Source organism: Motacilla alba, chromosome 28, assembly GCF_015832195.1.
Source record: "Motacilla alba alba isolate MOTALB_02 chromosome 28, Motacilla_alba_V1.0_pri, whole genome shotgun sequence".
NCBI lineage: Eukaryota > Metazoa > Chordata > Aves > Passeriformes > Motacillidae > Motacilla > Motacilla alba.
In genome coordinates this window covers 4,290,495-4,311,373 of record NC_052043.1, presented here as the reverse complement: position 1 = coordinate 4,311,373, position 20,879 = coordinate 4,290,495, and the positions used below count along the sequence as shown (strand labels likewise).

Here is a 20,879-nt window from a genome sequence, read left to right as displayed (position 1 = left end):
ATCGTCATCATTATTAGTTTTTCTTTTTTTTTTCTTTTTTTTTTTTAAAAGGACTTGTTTAAATATGAAATCTGTAAACTCCAAGGGTCCTTTTTTTAATCTTTCTCTCTCTCTTTCTCTCTCTCTCTCTTTCTCTCTCTTTTTTTTAATCGTGAAACTATCCAGCTTTCATTTCCTTAACATTCAATATGTCTCCCATTGAACGCATCAAAGAAATAAGAACATGCCGTCTTCTGCAAAATTATAATTTAACAGTATAAAGCTTCAAGTCACAAATTCCAAAAACTAGCTAAGTAATTTTTTTTTTTATCACATAAACTATACATTAAATATTTTGAGGTATTTCAGAGAACATTGTCAAAGGCTTGTAAGGTCTGTGCTGGGTGGCAATGAAGGCTTTCTCCTGCGCAGAGAACGTCTTTGGTATCACAAGCCAGGTGGGGACTGGGGACAAGGGGGTGGCGTGGCCAGGAGGGCGGGCAAGCCCTGGCCAAGGCAATAGTGTGGAGGTGGGCAGGGGGGACAGGGAGGTGACAGGGAGGCGACAGGGAGGTGATGGGGCCCTCTCAGGCTGCCCAGCAGGATGGGGAACCCCAACGGGGTTGCTCTCACCAGGGCTGTTGGAATCCTGGAATATCTTGGGGGACCCCCCAAGGATCACCACGTCCAGCTCCTGGTCCTGCACAGGACAGCCCCAGGAATCACAGCAGGGCTGGCCCTGGGCAAGTCTGGTCCAACTCAACGGAGTCGCCTTGGCCAGGGCCTGACCCAGGCAGGTACAATTCAAGCCAAGTTTGCCCTAAGCTGGGCATTCTGGAGACTGCAGCTGGCAGGTCCTCCTGCCGCCTTCTGCTGAAGCCCAGGGGCAGGATGGAGCAGACCTGGCTGCACAGCTCCTCCCCAGTGAGCCAAGCGCCTGGGGGACTTGGAAACAGCTCCTGCTGGAAGGATTCACTGCTCCAACCCCTTCCCTAAGGGAAGAGTTTGGAGAAAGCTCAGGGTGAGGCTCCCACTGCTCCTGCCTTCATCTTTCCAAACAGAAATGCCACAAACTGTGCTACCAAAAGTGGGAACTGAAGATCAGATCTGAGCTGAGTGAAGCAAAAACACCCGAAGTTGAGGAAACTCAACTTTGTCACCTCATGAGGAAACTCAACTTTGTCACCTCGCAAGGAAACTCAACTTTGTCACCTCGTGAGGAAACTCAACTTTGTCACCTCGTGGGCTTCTGCAGGGTCCAGCACTGAGGCTGGAGAAGGACACGGAGCAAAGCCCTTCCCTGGGAGCAGCGCCCCTGGACACAGGTCTGTGCTCCTGGGGCAGGAGGGGCTGCATGGAGGGACCCTGGGGACCAGCTTGGGGGACACAGGGACATCTGAGAGTGGGGACATGCTGGGGCACCAGCACCTTTCCCTCAGCCTGGGGGATGTTTTCTCTTCAATTAGGACAAGGGTTGGGTTTTCTTTCCTTCATCCCAACACCCAGAGACTACGAGAGCCCTGGGACTCTGTCCCTGCGGAGAGCTGAGGTCACACTGAGTCTTTAGGATCAAAGCAGAGGAGCAAAGAAATGGCCACACACCTTTGGTACAAGAAAAAGGCACTCATCTACCACGCTGCCATCCCGGAGCCGCTCGCTCGCCTCCTCCCTCGCTCTCTGGGGACTCTGGAGACAGGGCTGGGGCTGGGGCTGGGGCTGGGGGTGGCCAGGGGCTCTCTGGGCCAGCCTGGCCACGGGGAGCAGGGAAAGTGGCGTTTCCAGCACAGACCAGACAAGGCAACAAAATCTTTGGTATCAGACGTGATTTTCAAATCACAAAAATTGAAAACTCAAGTGAGGTAGCCTTTAGTCTCGGGTTCTCACTAGAAATGTCTTTGCATCCTTGAGGGCCTGTGGCATTTACTCTTTTTTTTTCTTTTCTTTTTTTTTTTTTTCTTTTTCTTTCTTTTCCTTTTTTTCCCTTTTTTGGTTTTTTGTTTTTTGTTTTTTTCCCGTTGTGTTTTTCACTTCCCAAACCAAGGCCCCCTTCCTGGCTTTGCAGCCCTTGAATACTACTCGATGGGGTTCAGGAATCCACCACCATCATCACCACGTCACGACAAGACGAAGAAACAACATTAGGGGAAAAAAATCAGTGGCGGGGAGCGGGGTCCTGGGGGGGATGAGATTCCCATTAGGTTTTGGGTTCTGGTTGGCAAAACACGCTGTGGCACCTGCCCTTCCCGCTCTGCCCTCTCTCCACCCTCTCTCCCGCCCTCTGTCCAGCAGGGTGTTGGTCAGTTTGGTGTCACCGTGTCCAGCCTGACACCCCCAGCCCTCCACCGCCCACCTACCCCAGGAGCTCTTTGGTTCAAGACGTCCTCTGACCCTGCCTGCTCAGGGCTTCGTGTGCAGGGCTTTTTTCTTTCTTCATTCTTTTGTCCTTTATTTTCTCCTTTTTCTTGGGGTGCTTGTTTTTTGGTGGTTTTTTTTTTTTTGGTTTTGTTTTTTTTTTTTTGTGAACACATACCCTTTTCTTTTCTTTTCTTTTCTTTTCCTTCTTTTCAACAAGGTGCCTTCCTGTGACACAACTGATCACTCTCAAAGTAAAGTGAATCGAAGAAACCATAGAACACAGATGGTACTTTTTACCCGCATAAATTCAAGAGTGTCCCTTTTTTTTTTTTTTTTTTGGTTGATGGTTGGTTTTGGAGGATTTTTTTTTCCCCAACTGGTGGGGGAAGAAGGGGACCTTGCCTCCCTCTTCCTCCCCAAGCCTCTCCCAGCCCTTCCCTGTCCCCAGCGGCACCTCCTGCTCCTCCCGGGGCTCCTCCCGAGGACATCCCGGGCTGCAAGGAGCCCTCGGGGGGCTGGGAGAGGGCTGATTGTAAGGGTTTGGCCTCGTGATTGCTTTTTCATATGGCACAAGTCACCATCGAGAGCTCGGAGGAAACAATCCCTTTGAAGCTAAGTACCATTGCTCCAGAAATTCGCGTTTAAGGCAGGTTGTTAATTGGCACAAAAAAAAAAAAATCTGGTGTCTTTTTGGTAAGTTGCCGGTCTTTGTTGAGCTTGTTTGGTTGTGGTTTCTGTTGGTATTCCTTTTTTTTTGGGGGGGAGGGTTTGTTTTCTTTCCCCTTTCAATCTCGTCGGGGAGTTTTTCCCCTTCTCACACCCAGGGCTGGATTTTGCCACCAGATCCCTCGGATTTTTCTTTTCCCACCGTGCACCAATGTTGGTTCCCAGGAGGGAAATTTTTTTTGGTTGTCGTCGTTGTTGCGTTTTTGGTTTTGTAATTTCTTTGGTAACAGAGATGAAGAGGAGGGATGGGAGGGGGCAAGAGTGTGTGTCGAGAGGTGGATGGGGCGAGAGGCAAAGCCAACAAATCCGCTTGGTCTGTGTCCATTCCTCAGCCGAAAAGTGAACCAGAAATCCAGAGGTGAAATGTGGAGCCAGTCACCAGGAAAGATCAGATCCTTCGCTCCGAGTCTCTCCTCTCGTCTCCTTTCCAACAATTGTTATTTTAAATACCCGATTTCTGTAGCTAAAATGTGCTTCTTTGACCTGCTGGGGCGCCAGGCAGCGCGGAGCAGTGGGGGTCCCCTCAGCGTGGGGGTGCTCGGGTCCGTGGAGGCAGGAGGGGATTCCTTCACCTGGAGCTTCTCTGGGAGGGATCTGGGACCGGGGTGCTCTCGTGGGTGGGGGGCTGTGAGGGGCCTGGGGTGTGGGTGCTCCTGGGGGTGTCCGAGGGGATCAGAGGAGGATGCCCATAGAGGGAATGGGGGGTACAGGGATGTCCTCAGCCAGGTTCCCAAAACCCTCAAGGAACAGAAGTACCATGTGGCGATGGCACAGAGGGTCTGGCTGCCTTGGGGAACCCACTGAACCTCAGCAGGGGAAAACCTCCAGCAATCAGAGACCTGGCAGGAGCCCGGGAGCCCTCCAGGCATGCCGAGAGCACTTCCCCTGCTCAGTCCCCTTTGAACCACGGCAGGTCTGGCCCTGGTGCAGTGGGGCTGTGCCAGAGCCCAGCCTGTGACACCACTTCTTGTGTCACCCTCACCTCTACCCCTCCCCTGTGGGAGCCACAAGGATGGCTGTGACAGAGATCGGGGTGGGAGGTCAGGATGGGCTCCTCTCCCCAGAAACCTCCACGGGCACGGGGAGACGCGGCTCTGTGATCCCCGAGGACCAGGGATGCTTCCTTCCAAACACAGCCTTGCTCCTCCCTCCATCCCACACCACCCATGGGTTTCCTCTGAGCCCTCCCGGAGACGGAGCTGACCTGGTCACCAACTCTGTCCCTGCTCCACAAGCTGGCAGGAGGTGGCAGCAGGAGGTGGCAGCAGGAGGTGGCCCGAGGCCCACGTCCATGGGTGACACCCAGCTGAGGGTTTGGGAGGCTAGCAAACCCACCCCAAAGGCACCCACCCCGATCGGGCCATGCGTGTGAGTCTGGGGTTGGCTTTGTCATGAGACAGGGGACATCCAGGAAGGGGCAGGGAGGGCAGGGGGACATCATGCTTTGGAGAAAGTGCTTGTAGACGACGAGGGGACCCCGGGGTTGGCGCCTGGCTCCTCCTGCCAGCGGTTCATGCACCGCCGGCGGGCGTTCATGAAGAAGTTGCTGACGGTGTTGAGCTCCAGACCCAGCTGCTGGGAGATGGTCATCTGCATCTCCTTGGACGGGCGCTTGTTCTCCTTGAAGATGGCGATCAGGGTGCGGCGCTGCAGGTCCGTGAAGACCAGGCGCTGCTTCTTGGGCTGCAGGCTCCGGTCCTTCTGCTGCTCCTGCTCCTTGCGTTTGCAAGCTGGACACGTTCAAAAGAGAGGACAGGGCTGTTAATCTGGGCTCCCCCACCCTGGCCCGCTTGCAGGTTGCCCGGCTGCCTCCCAAAATCCAGGCCCTTCCCGCCAGGAAACTTGCTGGCTCGTGTCCCACCGCTCCCTCCTCTTCCTCCCTGTGCCTGCTGAGAAGGGACAATGGCCTCTTGTGACACCAGGGTGACAAAAGCCCGAGGGAAGCCCAGGGAAAGCCAGCTGACTCTGGGACTAGAGACTGAGGAAAGCCCTGGACTGCTCTGTTCCCAGAGACTGGCTATTGGGATTCAGCCCTAAATTCTGGGGGTTACCCTTTGGCCTCACTCCTCATCACCCCTGTGGATGTCCCTGGAGGTCTCAGGGAACTAGTGTCCCCTGGCCACCACATCCAGCTGCCAGCTCGGAAACATAGGGGACAGGGACATTATGGAAAGGTCACTCTGCAGCCTTAATCCCACAGCATCAGCTTGGAGGGACCGATCATGGATCCACCTGCTCTGGGAAGGATTTTCCTGCCTGAGTCACTGGAGGCTTCAGGAGATTCTGTCTCGCCTGTGTGCCTTTGGTACCAGATCCTCTGGCACATTTGTCAGCATTGAATTAAAAGCCTTCCCTACAGGTTTGGCTGGAGGCAAAGGTCAGCACAGGGGGGCTGCCACGTCGGGAAGCCAGGAAAGCCCCCCTGACCCCAGCACGAGGCATGAGGGCAGAGGGGGAAGTGAGTAAAAGAAATAAATAGATGAATTTTAATTGTGGGGATATCAAGCACACTGTTGGTGGAAGAGGTGGGACAAGGGGACCTTTGCTATGATATTTTCCTAGAAAACTGTAAAATGGTGGAGGAGGCTGATCCAGTCCCTGCTCAAAGCAGGGCTGACCCTGAAGCTCTCGGGTTTCATCTGGGTGCTCAGGGACTCAACCAGACACAGAACTGCAGGAACCTGAGATGGCAAGGCAGGGCATGGACCTGACCCTACAGGGCTGGGGACAAAGCATTTCCTCCTAGGAAGCTCAGAAAAGAGAGAACAAACTGTGGGCTGAAGACTTCCCAAAGGCAGTCCCGCTCTTGCCCGGGGCAGCAGCAGTTTTCCCCTTTGGGCTTTCTTGGTTCAGATTTTCCAAAGGATTTTGTAGGGTGCCTTGAGACATTTGCTGTCTGGGTGGCAGATTTCAGCTCGCTTCTCTCAGGCACTTGCAGGAGCCTCTTTGGCCTGGAGGGCTCAAAGCAGTTCCAAGCTCCAAGCACAGAGCTCAGAGGGGCCGGGATGCTGCAGGGGCACGGGACAGGCATTTCCCTTGGGCTAAACCCCTCCCTGCTCTCCACACACACCTCCACAGCCACAGGGGAGGCAATGTGTAGCTCAGGAGTCCTAGGAGGGTGTTTAGAGTAATTTCTTCCTCGCTGGAAGATAAGCAATCTCCTCCTCCTGTAGTTCCTCAGCTACCTCCACTACGAGCCCTCTTCACATCACCTCGAACTGAGAGAGAAGGATGAGATCCCCCTTCCACCCAGAGCTGGGGAAATCTGGAACTCGCTGAAGGAGACAATTTATGCAGCAGATTGAGCTCTGTGTCCCGGCTGCTGGGCTCAGCCCTGGCCCAGTCCCTACACCGTGCTGGGAGCCACCAGTTCTGCTCCCACTGGGCAGGGGATGGGAGGCACCGAGCTGGACACCACCAACCTCTCTCAGTCCAAACCAGCCAGCCCTGGTAAAGCCAGTGGAGAACCTTCCCCTCCCCTTCTCCCCCTGCCCAGGCAGGTCTGGCTGCACACCAACATCCTTAGGGACAAAGGGACACTCTGAGTGATGCCAGGGGACCCTGTCCCAGGGGTACCTTACTCAAACAGCCAGCAGAGAATGCGGAAACCTACCCTATGACCATCAGATGCTTGCAAAAAGAACAAACAAAAAAAAAGCCTTTATAGAAAATTTGACTTTTTTCCCCCCAGACATGAATTTAAAAAAAGAACCCCCCCCAAAGTCCCCCCAAGCCAAACAGCAAACAGAAAAACTCCCCCCACACTCGTGCCCCGAGCCCACCCTCCCTGAGCCCTCCTGGCACCCCCCGGCATGCTCAGCTCCTCCTGTGCCCAGGGTGGGCTCCTCACACTCCACCCACGGGGCTTTTGTCCTGCAGGATGGCCCCTGAATGTCTCCCGTGTGGACGGGAGATGTGACCCAGCTGTCAGCCTGGCAATCCAGTCTGTGCTCTTGCTCTCATTTCTGCTGGCACCCACTCTCATACCATGCTGGACATCCAGCCCAGGGTGCAGCCTCTCAGCCTTCCAACCTCCCGTTCCTTTTTTAGCAGTGATTGTTACAGCCCAGCTCCCATCAATAACTCTGGGCTCCGAGGCAAACGCAAACCATCAGGGTAAAACCGGGCTCCTGCAGTAGAGGCAGTGCCATTGTCCAGGCACAGGTGACATCCCGCTCCTCACCCCTGCTATTCTGGGTTATTTTTGGCCTGCGCTGCCGCTGGCGGCCGCATCCCCCATTTCCTGTGCTGGTTTGTTTATTTATTAATTTCCCTTTCTGCTGACGCAGCCCCACTCCCCTCTCCCCCAGCTCAATCTAATTACAGCTCCGCACAGCAGCGATCGATGGCGGCGCTGCTCAGATCTATTTACGGCAGCCATCAACCCCTCAGTGAGGATCTTTTTCCCATTCCCCATCCCCTGGGCGCTGCTTTCCCAGGCAGCCTGGCGGTGGCTGTCCCCACGTCCCCGCAGGCAGCCAGGGATGAGGGGCAGCCTGGTGTGGCATTCACATTCTCTGAAAGGAATAAATCCCTTTGCCCAGGATTTTTCTCCTGGGAAGCTGAGAAGCCTCAGAGAAAAGGAAAACAATTCTTGTCTCATTTGCTTCTCCCGTGTTGTGCTCAGGTGGAATGTGTTTGGGGATTGTTCACCCACAGGTGATTGTTTCACTGCACCCTGCTGGGAGTTGTTTTCACTCTTTGGCCAGTCGGGGCCAAGCTGTGTCAGACTCTGGAGAGAGTCACGAGTTTTCATTATTATCTTTTTAGCATTGAGTAAGAATCCTTTCTGTATTCTTTAGTACAGTATAGTACAGCATAGTATAGCATTCTTTAATATAATATAGAATTATAAAGTAGTAAATTAGCCTCCTGAGAACATGGAGTCAGACGCATCACTCCTGCCTTCGTCGGGGCATTCCCTGTGAATACAATAGCCAGGGGCACAGCTCTGCCTTCCACCCATACCAGCCGTGGGTGAGGTATTTTCTTTGTGCTCCCAATTCCCTTTTCCCCCCAAGATCCAAACAGCCCAATCTTGGTTTAATGTTGTTTTTCCATCATGTCCTTCCTGGCTCTCTGGGCTTGGCTGTGGGGATGGGGACGTTTGCACCTCTGCCTCTGCTTGTGTCCCCTTAGGACAGGGTTTATTTGTTCCTGGGCTTGTCCTGCTCCTCCTGGGGCACAGAGGGCCCCGGCAGTACCAGGACAAACCATCCTGTCCCCAAGGCTGCCAGAGCTCCAGGAGCGTTTGGACAGCGCTGCCAGGGGGGCTCAGGGTGGGGTTGTTGGGGTGCCTGTGCAGGGACAGGGGCTGGGCTGATCATCCCTGAGGGTCCTTTCCACCTCAGGATATTCCAGTCTCCATGGCTCTGTTGGCTGATAAGGGGTTGGGCTCACCCACAGGGGGGTTTCTCCTCTGTCAACCCCTCCCCAGCTCTTTCACGCGCTCCAAACCCAGCCAAGGAGCCCAGAAGTGACAAGGGGGGATGGCAGCCGCAGCGGGACGGGGTTGGTGACGGCACAGACCCCTCCACACACCGAGCACACAATCCAAACAATCCCATCCCTACGGCAGCTCTGACCCGGCTGCAGGAGAGTCACAGGGAGCAAAGACAAGGAGGAACCTCGGGCAGGGAAAGCAGGAGGAAAGAGCTCCAAAAAGCAGAGCCATCCCACCCTCCTCCCCAGAGGCTCTGCCCAGGGTTTCTGCCTCCCGGGAGCCTCATGTCAGAGGCAGCGCGTTTTCCTTGACTTAACCTTGACAGCTCGGAGCAAAACATCTCCCAAATCATTTCAGAGGGGACATAATGGAGACAATCAAATGGCTGCTGCTCAGGAACTGCGATTATGCCTCGCAGCGTGAACCCCGCCAAGCATTTAACTAATACCTGATGGCTTTGCAGGCTTCCACAGCCTGTCAGACCCTGCTTTCTCTATTATACCAGCAACCCTCTGCTTTTCGGCCCCAGCATGCTCTTCCCTCTCCATTCACTTGCAATACAACCTGTAATTTTCTGCCCACTTTGCTTAAGTGCTGGTGATTTGTTGAAATCACAAAAGACAGCCAGGGGCTTTCAGAGCCAGCACACCGGCTGTAAGCAAGGTTAGGGGGGGAACTTCTGCACAAACCCCACCAGTTTCTCTCTTTTTCTCCTTGTCAAATCATCTCCCAGGGGTGGAAGAGGACTGAGGAGCATTTATGGTCTCAGAGGGAGGTGGAGGAAGGGAAGGAGAGGGGGAACCTGGGTGTGGTTGGCCAGGTGGGGACAGGTTTCCCTGGTGCAAAGGTGGGTGGGCTGATGTGGGAAATGGATTTGTAGGGAATTCTCCAAGCCTGGCAGAAGGCTCACCCAGTGTGCACCTGTGTGAAAACCTTGAGGTGAGAAATGCTGACTTAGAAATGCCATGGAACAGGACAGACATTGCCGAGAGAGAAATGGAACTAGAAAGTTTCAAAAGATGGATTTACAAGTAAGACTGTGGGACCCACGAGGGGTAATTTTAGATGATTGGCTTTAAGGCATTTACAGCACGGTGTGGCTAAGGCTGATAGGCCAAGAAATGTCTACAATATATTGTAATTACAAAATAGTTGGCTTCTGATTGTGATGGTGTGAATTACAACATCTGTATTTTCTCACCCTTCACGTGAGACTGAAAATGGAATAAAAGTTTTTAAAACACCTCTCAGTTACCCTATCTCTGGCTCAGAAAAGGGCTTAATCCAAGAGGCTGATTTCACTGGTGGCCTCTGGGTGGGAAATGGCCCTGAGCAAAGCTGGCTGCTCTCCGTGCCTTCAAGATGGGCCTAGCCCCTGCCTCAATTTCCCCCTCTCCTTGAAGGGGCAGAAGGGTCTGAAAGGAGGTTGGAGCCAGGTGAGGGTCAGTCTCTTCTCCCAAGTAACCAATGACAGAAAGAAATGACCTCCAGTGGCACCAGGGGAGGTTTAGGTGGGATATTAGGGAAAATTTCTTCACGGGAAACGTTGCCCAGCCCTGGCACAGGGTGCCCAGGGAAATGGGGGAGTCACCGTCCCTGGAAGTGTTAAAAAACTGTGTGGATGTGGCACCTGGGGACACGGTTTAGCGGGGAACGTGGCAGTGGTGCTGGGTTGGTAGTTGTGCTTGATCTAAGAGCTGTTTTCCAGCCTTAACAATTCCATGGCTCTGTGATGTCCCTCCCTGCCCAGAGAAGGGGGCTGGCTGTTACTGGTTCAGCCCCCACCTGTTCTGGAAGGTTTTGGGAGCTTCAGCTCTGAGCAAACAGGGATAAGCCCAGGATGAATCTCCTGAATGAACCTCGTGGTGTCTGCTCCCCCCAGCTGGAGCAGAGACCAGGGAGCTTTATCTGCAAACCAGAAATCCTCTGGTTCACAGTGGAGCTGGCCAGGTGCTGAGGCAACTCTGAGAGCTTGGTTTGATTTCTCTTTGTACTGCAGGAAAAAAGAGATTGGTCACAAATAGAGGTCTCCAGCAGAAATTCAGATCTTCTCCAGCTGGGAGAACACAATGCTGACAGTACAGAACAAAGGAGAAGTGCTCAAAAAACAAACCTCAACTTTCTTTCTGCCTTATTTTCCCCCTGAAACCCCATTTGGTTCCAAACACAGACAAACAGACGGGCATAGGGGATGTGGTGTGTGACAGATGAGTAATGCAATATCTGACTCTCACAACTGAAAGGTGAATATCCGGTAAGAGAATTTTTATAGATTTATAGTTGTTTTTACCCCCTTGTGCTGTTATCAGAGGGTGGCCTGGGTTTGGGACATGTGGGAGGGTGGGATTGTTACTATGGCAGCACCTGAGCTCCAACCAAGATTTAAGGAAGTGAACTCCACCACTGGACAGGGAAGAAGGAGCCAATGGACAGAACTCTGGGTGGGGCTAAAGGGTTCAAAGGTGAAACCTCCATTGTGTGGGTGAGCACATGGTGGGAAAAATCCTCTGCTCCAGGAGCCATAATATTTTCTCTATTCAGTCTTCTGTTGTATTTTTGAAAAGGTTTTAATAAACCTTTTACATTTTTGGAAGTGAGTATCGTTTCTCACGGTGTCCACCATGGAATGATCAGAGGAGAGCCTGCCCTGCAGTGCCCATTCCTGGGATCCCCCAGCACACGATTAAAAAATCACCTCCTGGCCTCCAAAACTTGTGGGGAATTTTGGGTGCCATGGTCCCACAGCATCTGAGCCACTCTGTAGTGATAAAAAAACCCATCAGAGGCCACTCAAGAGTCTGGGAGATGTGGTCAGGAGCTGCAGAGCATCCCAGAAAATCCTGGAGGACTGATACGGCTCTGCCTGAGCTGCCAGTCCCACACGTGTCCCTGTGCCACGTGTCCCCTGGTGGGGCCAGGCTTCCCTGCGGGTGTCCCTGGCAGCTGGCGAGGACAAGGAGACCCCCTGGTCATTGGTATGCAGCCAGCGCTGCGGGGGAGCCGCTTCCCGAGCCCAGCAAATTAAATCTTCCTCTGAGCGCTGCCAATGAGGAGATGAGATGGGCGAGACAAAGCGCTGCTGCCTGCCCGCAACCTTCCCTTCCCTCCTGCACTTCCTTCCCTTCCCTTCCCTTCCCTTCCCTTCCCTTCCCTTCCCTTCCCTTCCCTTCCCTTCCCTTCCCTTCCCTCCCCTCCCCACACCGAGGTTTCGGTGCCTCAGCCCAGGGGGCTGAGCTGGATCTGGCGTTTGTTTTGCTCCATATATTTTGCTATATGTACTTTTCTTACAGGTTAGACATTTGTTGTTGACCCTCGCGGGTGATCTTCAGGTTTTAAAATGGTGATGGGTGGTAAATTCTTGGTTAGAGAGTTTGCAGCTGGAATTTGCCCATGAAGTTAGCAAATTAATGCTCTGTGTGTGTGTTAATGGGCCTAGGATGTTAAGAGGATTATATTCTTTGCCTCTTCCAGTCCGGTCTAGAAATAATGCAATGGATCTGGCTCCAGCAGCCACCCACACCGACCACCCCACACATCCCACAGCCCCAGGGGCTGGCATCTGGAGGGAAGGGGCTGGAAAGGGAAGCACAAGCCCTCTGTCCCCTGCTTGGGTGACAAGGGTCCTTCCCGAGATGGGGGTCCCGATTTGGGGTCATCAGAGCTGCCCCAACACGCAGAAGAGCCCCCAGGACAGCTCATTTCCTCTCGTGCACTTCTCAAGCATGGCCTGCTCTTCCATGGGAGGCATTTTCAGCTCTCCCAGCACTGAAGCAGAGGAGCTTGTGTGGTTTGAGGGTGGCTGAAGCGATACACAGGAGCTGTGGCTGCTGCAGCTCTGCTTGGTCCATCCCTCCACAGCTGCCCCGGTTTTATCCTTGTCCTCCTCCCCAGGTGAGATGTTCTGGCCCTGGTGGCAGCCACCAAACCCCTCTCAGGGACACCAAAACAGTTTCACATGAGTTAAAAAGGTGAGTTTGTTGTTAAAAGCATTTCCTTTCTGCACAGGTTTCATTTCCCACTTGCTTTTCCAGACTCCTCTGTGAAGGCAGACCTTTGTGAAGGTGCCCTGCTCTGCTCTCCCCAGCACCCAGGGGAACGGGGATCAGCTCACAGAAGCCACTTCCCCCATTTGTCCTATTTCTTCCCTTTCCAGGCCTTTTTTTTGGACCAGGATCAGCTGCTTTCATTGTTCCAGTGGACACCGCGGCCATGGGGAGCCGCTGCCGGGGCTGGAGCGGTGCTGTGGCGAGGCAGGGCTGCTCGGAGCCCCGGAGCGCCGCTCGGATCTCCTCGCTCCTCTCCCGAGTCAGCAGCACTTAGCGAGACGAGAGCAAATTGGTGCTAATGAAGTGCCGGAGTCAGGCGGCAGCGCCCGGAGGGATGGAGCGGCGGAGGGGACGAGGCTGGAAAAGCTCCATCCCCTGGAATGAGCTGTCCTTGGAGCCAGCGGGACTCGCTCGTGCTCAGCGTTGGTGCAAGAGCCCCAGCCACAGATTCTGGGGGGGAAAGGGGAGTTTGGGGGTTGCAGGGGGGGCTGGTGTTGGGTCAGACTTTAGGGAAAGGTCCTTCCCCCCGAGGGTCAGGCTCCCCAGGGAACGGACCCAGCCCCAGGGCTGCCAGGACAGCGCCCAGGGGTGCTCAGGGTGAGGGTCAGGCTCCCCAGGGAACGGAGCCGGCCCCAAGGCTGCCAGGACAGCGCCCAGGGGTGCTCAGGCTGCGGTCGTTGCGGTGGCTGTGCAGGACTGATGGTCCTTGAGGGGCCCTTCCAGCTCAGGATTTTCCAGGACTCTTCCATTCTGTGAGAAGCGACGATGCTGGACAAGGAGCCTGTGATGGGAATCCGGGGTGGCATCCCTGTGACACTGAACTTGTTAGTCCATGGATTTTCATTCAGGTTGATGGTGTTGCTGTGCTGCAGGATGAGCTCTGTCAGCTGAAGGATCCACTTCCAAGTTTGCTTCTGAAGGATCACTCCTGCAGCTTAAGTTGGTCCAGAATGTGTAAATAATATTTACTGAATAGGCCAATGAATTGTAAATTAATAAATTAAAGTGTTAATTAAACACGGGGGATTCACAGATCTACATGTCAGCGTTTGGTCCACACACTCTGAATTTCAGATAAATGCAAACTGTGTGAAAGAGGAAACATTCGTGGCTGAGGGTCCTGTGCATTCCACTCTGTCCTCAGCCCTTCGCGCAGGGGAGAAGCAGCAAGGATCTCCCTTTGGGATTCCCAGCGGCCTCCAGCTGCTCCTGGAACTCTGAGCAGGGACGAGGAGCAAGTTCAGTGGCAATGGCACGTCCTGCATCAGAGCATGCTGGCCCTGAGCTGCTCTCAGCAGAGCCGGTGTCCAGAGAGGGCCCAGAGCCACCATCAGCCACAAAACACGTGCAGGAGACAGGGAAAAAGCAGCGGAGGGGAAAAACCCAAGAGTTTCCTGCATGTCCTTATTAAATCTGGTCCCGGGTGTGTTTGTGGGGTGTGAGATGGGAAGGTCACAGAATCACAGAACCACAGTATTCCCAGAATTCCCAGAATCACTGGGTTGGAAGAGATCATCGAGATCATCAAGCCCAACCCAGCCCCAACACCTCAACTCAACCCTGGCACCCAGTGCCACATCCAGGCTGTGTTAAACACACCCAGGGATGGTGACTGCACCACCTCCCCGGGCAGAACATTGCAGAACTTTGTCACCCTTTCAGTAAAAACCTTTTCCCAATATCCAACCTAAATTTCCCTTGGTGCAGCTCGAGGCTGTGTGCTCTGGCTCTGTCAGTGCTGCCTGGAGAAAGAGCCCAGCCCCAGCTGAGCACAGGCACCTTCCAGGAGCTGTGGAGAGTGATAAGGGCACCCCTGAGTCTCCTTTTCTCCAGAGTGATAAGGGCACCCCTGAGTCTCCTTTTCTCCAGGCTGAGCACCCCCAGCTCCCTCAGTCCCTTGGGGCTTGGCTGACTCAGTTCTCAGTGGGCTGCTGGATTTCTGCCTCTGCTGCAGGGACAGCCAGGACAGTCTGTAATCCTCAGGGTGGGGCTCGTCCAAGGTTTGTGTCTCCAGGACCCTCTGGAGGTGGGCAGGATGATGTGCACAGGGCCATCAGCTGCCCCGGGTACCCCTGAGCTCCAGCAGGGCACAGCAGGAGGGAGATCCAGCCTGGAGCCCCTCAAGGTGTGAGGCCCCAGTCCAGGGGAGCCCCGGGCATTCACAGCCCTCTGTCAGCCCATGTCACAGCCCAGCTCCAGGGTGACCCCAAATCCCAGCTGTTCCCCCCGGCACAGAGCCAGCACGGCTGCAGGCCCGGCCCAGCAGGGTCTGGGCAGTCCCAGCCCTGAGCACAGGCTGGGGATGGACTCATGGAGAGAGCCCAGGGGAGAACGGCTTGGGGTGTTGGTGGGTGAGAGGCTCAGCCTGCCCCGGCCATGGGCACTGACCCAGAAACCCCCCCTGTGCTGGGCTGAGCCCCCAGCGTGGGCAGCAGGGGAGGGGGGATTCTGCCCCTGTGCCCCTGTGCTCAGGTGAGAGCCCACCTGCAGAGCTGCCCCAGCCCTGGGGAACAGCAGCAGGAGGACGTGGAGCTGCTGGAGCCAGGCCAGAGGAGGCCCCGGAGATGCTGCCAGGGCTGGAGCCCCTCTGCTCTGGAGCCAGGCTGGCAGAGCTGGGGCTGCTCACCTGCAGAGGAGAAGGCTCCAGGCAGAGCTCAGAGCCCCTGGCAGGGCCTGAAGGGGCTCCAGGAGAGCTGCAGAGGGACTGGGGACAAGGCCTGCAGGGACAGCACCCAGGGAATGGCTCCCAGTGCCAGAGGGCAGGGCTGGATGGGATCTTGGGCAGGAATTGTTCCCTGGCAGGGTGGGCAGGCCCTGGCACAGGGTGCCCAGAGCAGCTGGGGCTGCCCCTGGATCCCTGGCAGTGCCCAAGGCCAGGCTGGACAGGGCTTGGAGCAGCCTGGGACAGTGGAAGGTGTCCCTGCCATGGCAGGGTGGCACTGGATGAGCTTTGAGGTCCCTCTCAACCCGAACCGCTCTGGAATTCTGTGACAGCGGCAGGGACAAAGCCGCATTGTGCCGCTCGGCGTGGCCCCTCAGGTGCTTCCCCGTCTGGCCCAGGGTGACCCCGGCTCCTCTCCGGCTGAGGGTGAGGAGGGTCCCAGCCCGGCCCCCCCCACCACTGCGGAGCGCTGGTCCCGCCCGCTCCCCCCGCACCGGCAATGGTTCGTTCCGCAGCCCTTCTGGGCCGTCCCCGCCGCGCTGGCGCCCCCCTGCGGATGGCCGGGCGCGCTCCCCCCCGGGGCGGACGCAGTGGTACAGCCCGCCACGCCCCCCCGCTGCCCGATGGACCGGCCCTTGCTCCCCCCTCTCCCTCGGCACAATAGGCCAGTCCGGCCGCTCGGCGCACACGGGATGGAGCGGTCCACCCGCGCCCCGGGGGGGGGGGGGACGGGGGACGGGCGGAATGGGCAGCGCCGGGAGCCGCGGGAACGGCACTGCCCGGCCCCGGTGCGGGGCGGGGGAGCTCCGTGTGCCCATCGCTGCCCATCAGTGGTCAATTACTGCCCATCGCTGCCCATCGCTGCCCATCGCTGCCCATCACAGCCCCATCACTGCCCATCACAGCCCCATCGCTGCCTGTCCCTGCCCCATCACTGCCCATCACAGCCCCATCGCTGCCTGTCCCTGCCCCATCACTGCCCATCACTGCCCATCACTGCCCCATCGCTGCCCATCACAGCCCCATCGCTGCCCATCACAGCCCCATCACAGCCCCATCGCTGCCCATCGCTGCCCATCACTGCCCATCACTGGTCAATCACTGCCCCTTCGCATCCCTGCCATCCCTGCCCATCAGTGCCCATCCCTGCCCCATCCCTGCCGATCCCTGCCCCATCCCTGCCGATCCCTGCCCCATCGCTGCCCATCAGTGCCCATCCCTGTCCATCCCTGCCCATCCCTGCCCATCCCTGCCCATCGCTGCCCATCCCTGCCCGTCCCTGCCCGTCCCTGCCCGTCCCTGCCCCATCGCTGCCCCACTGCCCCATCACATCCCTGCCGGTCCCTGCCCCATCGCTGCCGATCGCTGCCCATCGCTGCCCATCCCTGCCCCACTGCCCCATCACATCCCTGCCCGTCACTGCCCCATCCCTGCCCATCGCTGCCCATCGCTCCCCATCCCTACCCCACTCTTGCTCCACTCATATGGGGCAGGGGGCAGTAAAACCCCCCAAACCCTCACCCAGCCCCACCGGGACCCCGCTGTCCCCCGGGGTGTCCTCGGGCTGTCCCCCTGGGCGCGGTGGCACGGCCGGCGCTAAGCCAGTGACTCTTAATCCACCGGCCCGGCGTTATTAGTTCAGCTCCCCAGGCATTTCCCGCAGTAATTGCGCTGATCTGCCAGGGATTATGCGCTGCCACCGGAACGATGGATGATGTTTTAATTTGAGCTGGGCATCTCCGGGGAGGGCAGGGCAGGAGCGAGACCCCTGAGCGCTGGGGAGGACGGAGAGCCCTTTCAAAGTCCCAGAGTGGGGTGAAGGGGCTGCTCGGGGCTGTTTTAGGGTGAGGGGCAGCCGGAACCTGCACCCTCCTGGTCCATCAAGTGATGCCCTGGCTGGGAGCTGAGCCAGCTCGACAACAGAGTCCCAGCTCTGGGACACCAGTGATCCCAGCTGGGTGGGGATGGAGTTCAGCACCCCCTGCGTGGCTGGGGAGGGCTCTTCCCAAATCGCTGCTGGGCTGGGGTGAACGATCACTGTTCCGGCCCCATCCTGCCGGGAGGGAAACCCACGGGAAAAGGGCTCCTGCAGCAGAGAAACTCCCTCCTCAACGTTACCTTTAAAAATGACCCCCACCCCGCGCTGTTCCTTCTGGTAACGCAGCAATTAATCACGGCGAGGATGGGATAGATTTGTAATCAGCTCCCCCCTCCCACCGCCCCCATTTCGCAGCCCTGGGTGTTTTTCCTGGGCCCCCCCGCGCTCCCCCGCCCCATTCCGTGTGGGGATGGGGCCAGCGCAGCCCATTGATCCTGCCCGGTCGATTTTATTGAAACTCCCACGAGTGGCTTTAACTGCGTGTTGGATATTGCTGGCACATCACTTTGATGGCGACGTGACCGGCGGGAGCTCGCGGGCAGGTTTGTGGGGAGGGCTGCGGGAAGGGGGGGTCCATCCCGCGGGAGCTGCCCCACTCCCTGCCCCACTCCCTGTCCCTATTGCCTGTGCGTTCCCTGACCCATTCCCTGACCCATTCCCTGTCCCTATTCCTTATTCTATTCCTTACCCCCTTCTCTGTCCCGTTCCTTGTGCATTCCCTGCCCTATTCTCTGTGCATTCCCTGCCCTATTCCCTTCCCCATTCCCTGTCCCCATTCCCTGCCCCATTCCCTGTCCCTGTTCCTTATTCTATTCCTTACCCCATTCCTGTCCCTATTCCCTATGCATTCCCTGCCCCATTCCCTGCTCTATTCCCTGCCCCATTCCCTGCCCCATTCCCTGTCCATTCTCTGTGCATTCCCTGTCCCTATTCCCTGTCCCTATTCCCTGCCCCATTCCCTGCCCCATTCCCTGTCCCCATTCCCTGCCCCATTCCCTGTCCATTCTCTGTGCATTCCCTGCCCCATTCCCTGTCCCTATTCCCTGCTCTATTCCCTGTCCCCATCCCCTGTCCCCATTCCCTTGCCCCATTCCCTGCCCCATTCCCTGTCCATTCTCTATGCATTCCCTGTCCCCATTCCCTGTCCCCATCCCCTGCCCCATTCCCTGTCCCCATTCCCTGTCCCCATTCCCTGTCCCCACTCCCTGTCCCCATTCCCTGCCCCATTCCCTGTCCCCATTTTCTGCCCCATTCCCTGCTCTATTCCCTGTCCCCATCCCCTGTCCCCATCCCCTGTCCCCATTCCCTTGCCCCATTCACTGCCCCATTCCCTGTCCATTCTCTATGCATTCCCTGTCCCTATTCCCTGTCCCCATTCCCTGCCCCACTCCCTGTCCCCATTCCCTGTCCCCATTCCCTGCCCCACTCCCTGTCCCCATTCCCTGTCCCCATTCCCTGCCCCATTCCCTGCCCCCATTCCCTGCTCCATCCCCTGCCCCATTGCCTGCTCTATTCCCTGCTCTATTCCCTGTCCCCATCCCCTGTCCCCATCCCCTGCCCCATCCCCTGTCCCCATTCCCTGCCCCATCCCCTCCCGTCCCCAGGGCTTGTCCCCGCAGGCGGGACAGTGGAATGGGGCAGCAGAGCTGGGGAAGGGGCGTGGGGAGGTCGCAGGGAATGGTTTCTCTTGGAAAGGGGCTTGGGGTAAAATGGGTTGAGAGGAAAGGAGAGAGTGAAGGGAGGAAAAGGGAAAGGGAGCAGAGAGAAATTACCTAAAAGGAAAGGGAGTGAAGTGAGGGAAGGGAGAGAAAAAGGAGAAGAGGAAAAGGAGGAGATGCAGAAGAAGAGAGAAAAAGGGAAAGAAAAAGAAAAAAGAAAAAAAGCATAGAAGAAAATGAGAAATGTAAGGAAAAGAAAAAGAGAAAGATAAGAAAAGGGAAAAAAAGGTACAGAAAAGGGGAAAGAAAAAGGGAAAAGAAAAAGAAAAACAAATTAAGGGAGAAAAGGAAAGAAAGAGGAAAAAAAAAAGAGAAAAAGAAAAGGTAAAGAAGAAAAAGAAAAGGGAAAAGAAAACAAGGAGGAGGAAGAGCAAAGGGAGGAGAGGAGGAAGCGAGGGGACCCGCGGGTGGCGCAGCTGTGCCCGAGGCAATGCCCAGCAGCCCCTTGGCTTCTCCTTCCCACTCCTGCCTCTTCTCTACCGCTCCTGCACAGCAGGAGACACTGCCAGGGCTCTGCTGGGTGACAGTGACACTGCCAGGGCTCTGCCAGGTGACAGTGACAGTGACACTGCTGGGGGGCTCTGCTGGGTGACAGTGACACTGCCAGGGCACTGCCAGGTGACAGTGACAGTGACACTGCTGGGGGGCTCTGCTGGGTGACAGTGACACTGCCAGGGCTCTGCTGGGTGACAGTGACAGTGCCAGGGCACTGCCAGGTGACAGTGACACTGCTGGGGGGCTCTGCCAGGTGACAGTGACACTGCCAAGGTGCTACCAGGTGAAAGTGACACTGCCAGGTGACAGTGACACTCCTGGCAGGTGCAGCCAGGTGACAGTGACAGTGACGCTTCCAGGGCACTGCCAGGTGACAGTGACACTCCCGGCAGGTGCTGCCAGGTGACAGTGACAGTGTCACTGCCAGGCTCTGCCAGGTGACAGTGGCACTGCCAGGTGCTGCCCCGTCCCACCAGCAGCACCCGGGGGTTCCTGGGCTGGGCTCGGCTCCGGGAGCACCGGGATGAATCCCTCATCCAGAGGAAGAACAAACCCTCCACAAATCCCTGAAAAGTGCTGGAGTGCAAGGCCGAGGGGGAATCTGAGCCCCTCAATGCCCTAAATGTCCCCCCAGGGTCCCTTTTCCCGAGGATGAAGAACCTGGCTCACCCCCAGGTAACCACAGCAGGGCCACCACCTCGCCATGGTGACAAAAACCAGAGCAAAGAAATCATCTGGGTTTTTCTTGGGGGTGGTGAAGGCAGAGGAATCAGCATTTGGGGGTGAAAAAGGCTGTTAAGGTTTTGGGGAGATGCTTTCAGAATTTTCCCAGGAAAAGCCAGCTGGTTTGGAATCGTCTTCCCTTGAATAAATGCCCTGATTTGTGATGATTTTCTTTCAATTTGTGTTTTCTGGCTGCCCGTGTGTGCAGGCAAGTGAGCCAGTGGCTTTGGGCAGTCCACTGGAGGAGCTCCCAGGAAACACCGGGGCAGGGATTCGCTGGTTCCAATTGAGAAATGTCACCAAAATCCCACAGCTCGGCCCCAAAAAGAGGATTACCATCAGGCATTGATCCACACCTCCATTTCCAGAGGCCTTGGGGTGACTCTGAAGCCTGGCAGGGCAGTGTCACCATCCCACCCTCCCCCTGCCCCATTCCCTGCCCCATTCCCTGCTCCATTCCCAGCCCCATTCCCTGCCCTATTTGCCCCTATTCCCTGCCCCTATTCCCTGCCCTATTTGCCCCTATTCCCTGCCCCTATTCCCTGCCCTATTTGCCCCTATTCCCTGCCCCTATTCCCAGCCCCATTCCCAGCCCCATTCCCTGCCCCTATTCCCTGTCCCCATTCCCAGCCCCATTCCCGCCCCATTCCCAACCCCATTCCCTGCCCCTATTCCCTGCCCCTATTCCCAGCCCCATTCCCAGCCCCATTCCCTGCCCCATTCCCTGCCCCATTCCCTGCCCCTATTCCCAGCCCCATTCCCAGCCCCATTCCCGCCCCATTCCCTGCCCCATTCCCTGCCCCTATTCCCTGCCCCATTCCCTGCCCCATTCCCTGCCCCATTCCCTGCCCTA

The 20,879-nt window shown here is 56.5% G+C and overlaps 1 protein-coding gene across 2 annotated transcripts in view; it reads right to left on the bottom strand.

The window, feature by feature from the left end:
- Window positions 1-34: 34 nt before the first annotated feature.
- ONECUT3 (one cut homeobox 3) overlaps window positions 35-20,879 on the bottom strand; it is a 31,532-nt gene continuing 10,687 nt past the window's right edge. Inside the window, exons 2-3 of one of the 2 annotated variants that reach the window (XR_005259849.1) lie at window positions 1,192-4,790; window positions 35-1,139 (exon numbers count right to left, since the gene is read on the bottom strand). Coding sequence is in view for 1 of the 2 variants with exons in the window: in XM_038164046.1 (XP_038019974.1) it covers window positions 4,498-4,790 (293 nt within the window). In the remaining variant the exon portion in view is untranslated. Of the gene's footprint in view, window positions 4,791-20,879 lie in introns of both variants that reach the window. The other variant, XM_038164046.1, reaches the window with a different exon arrangement.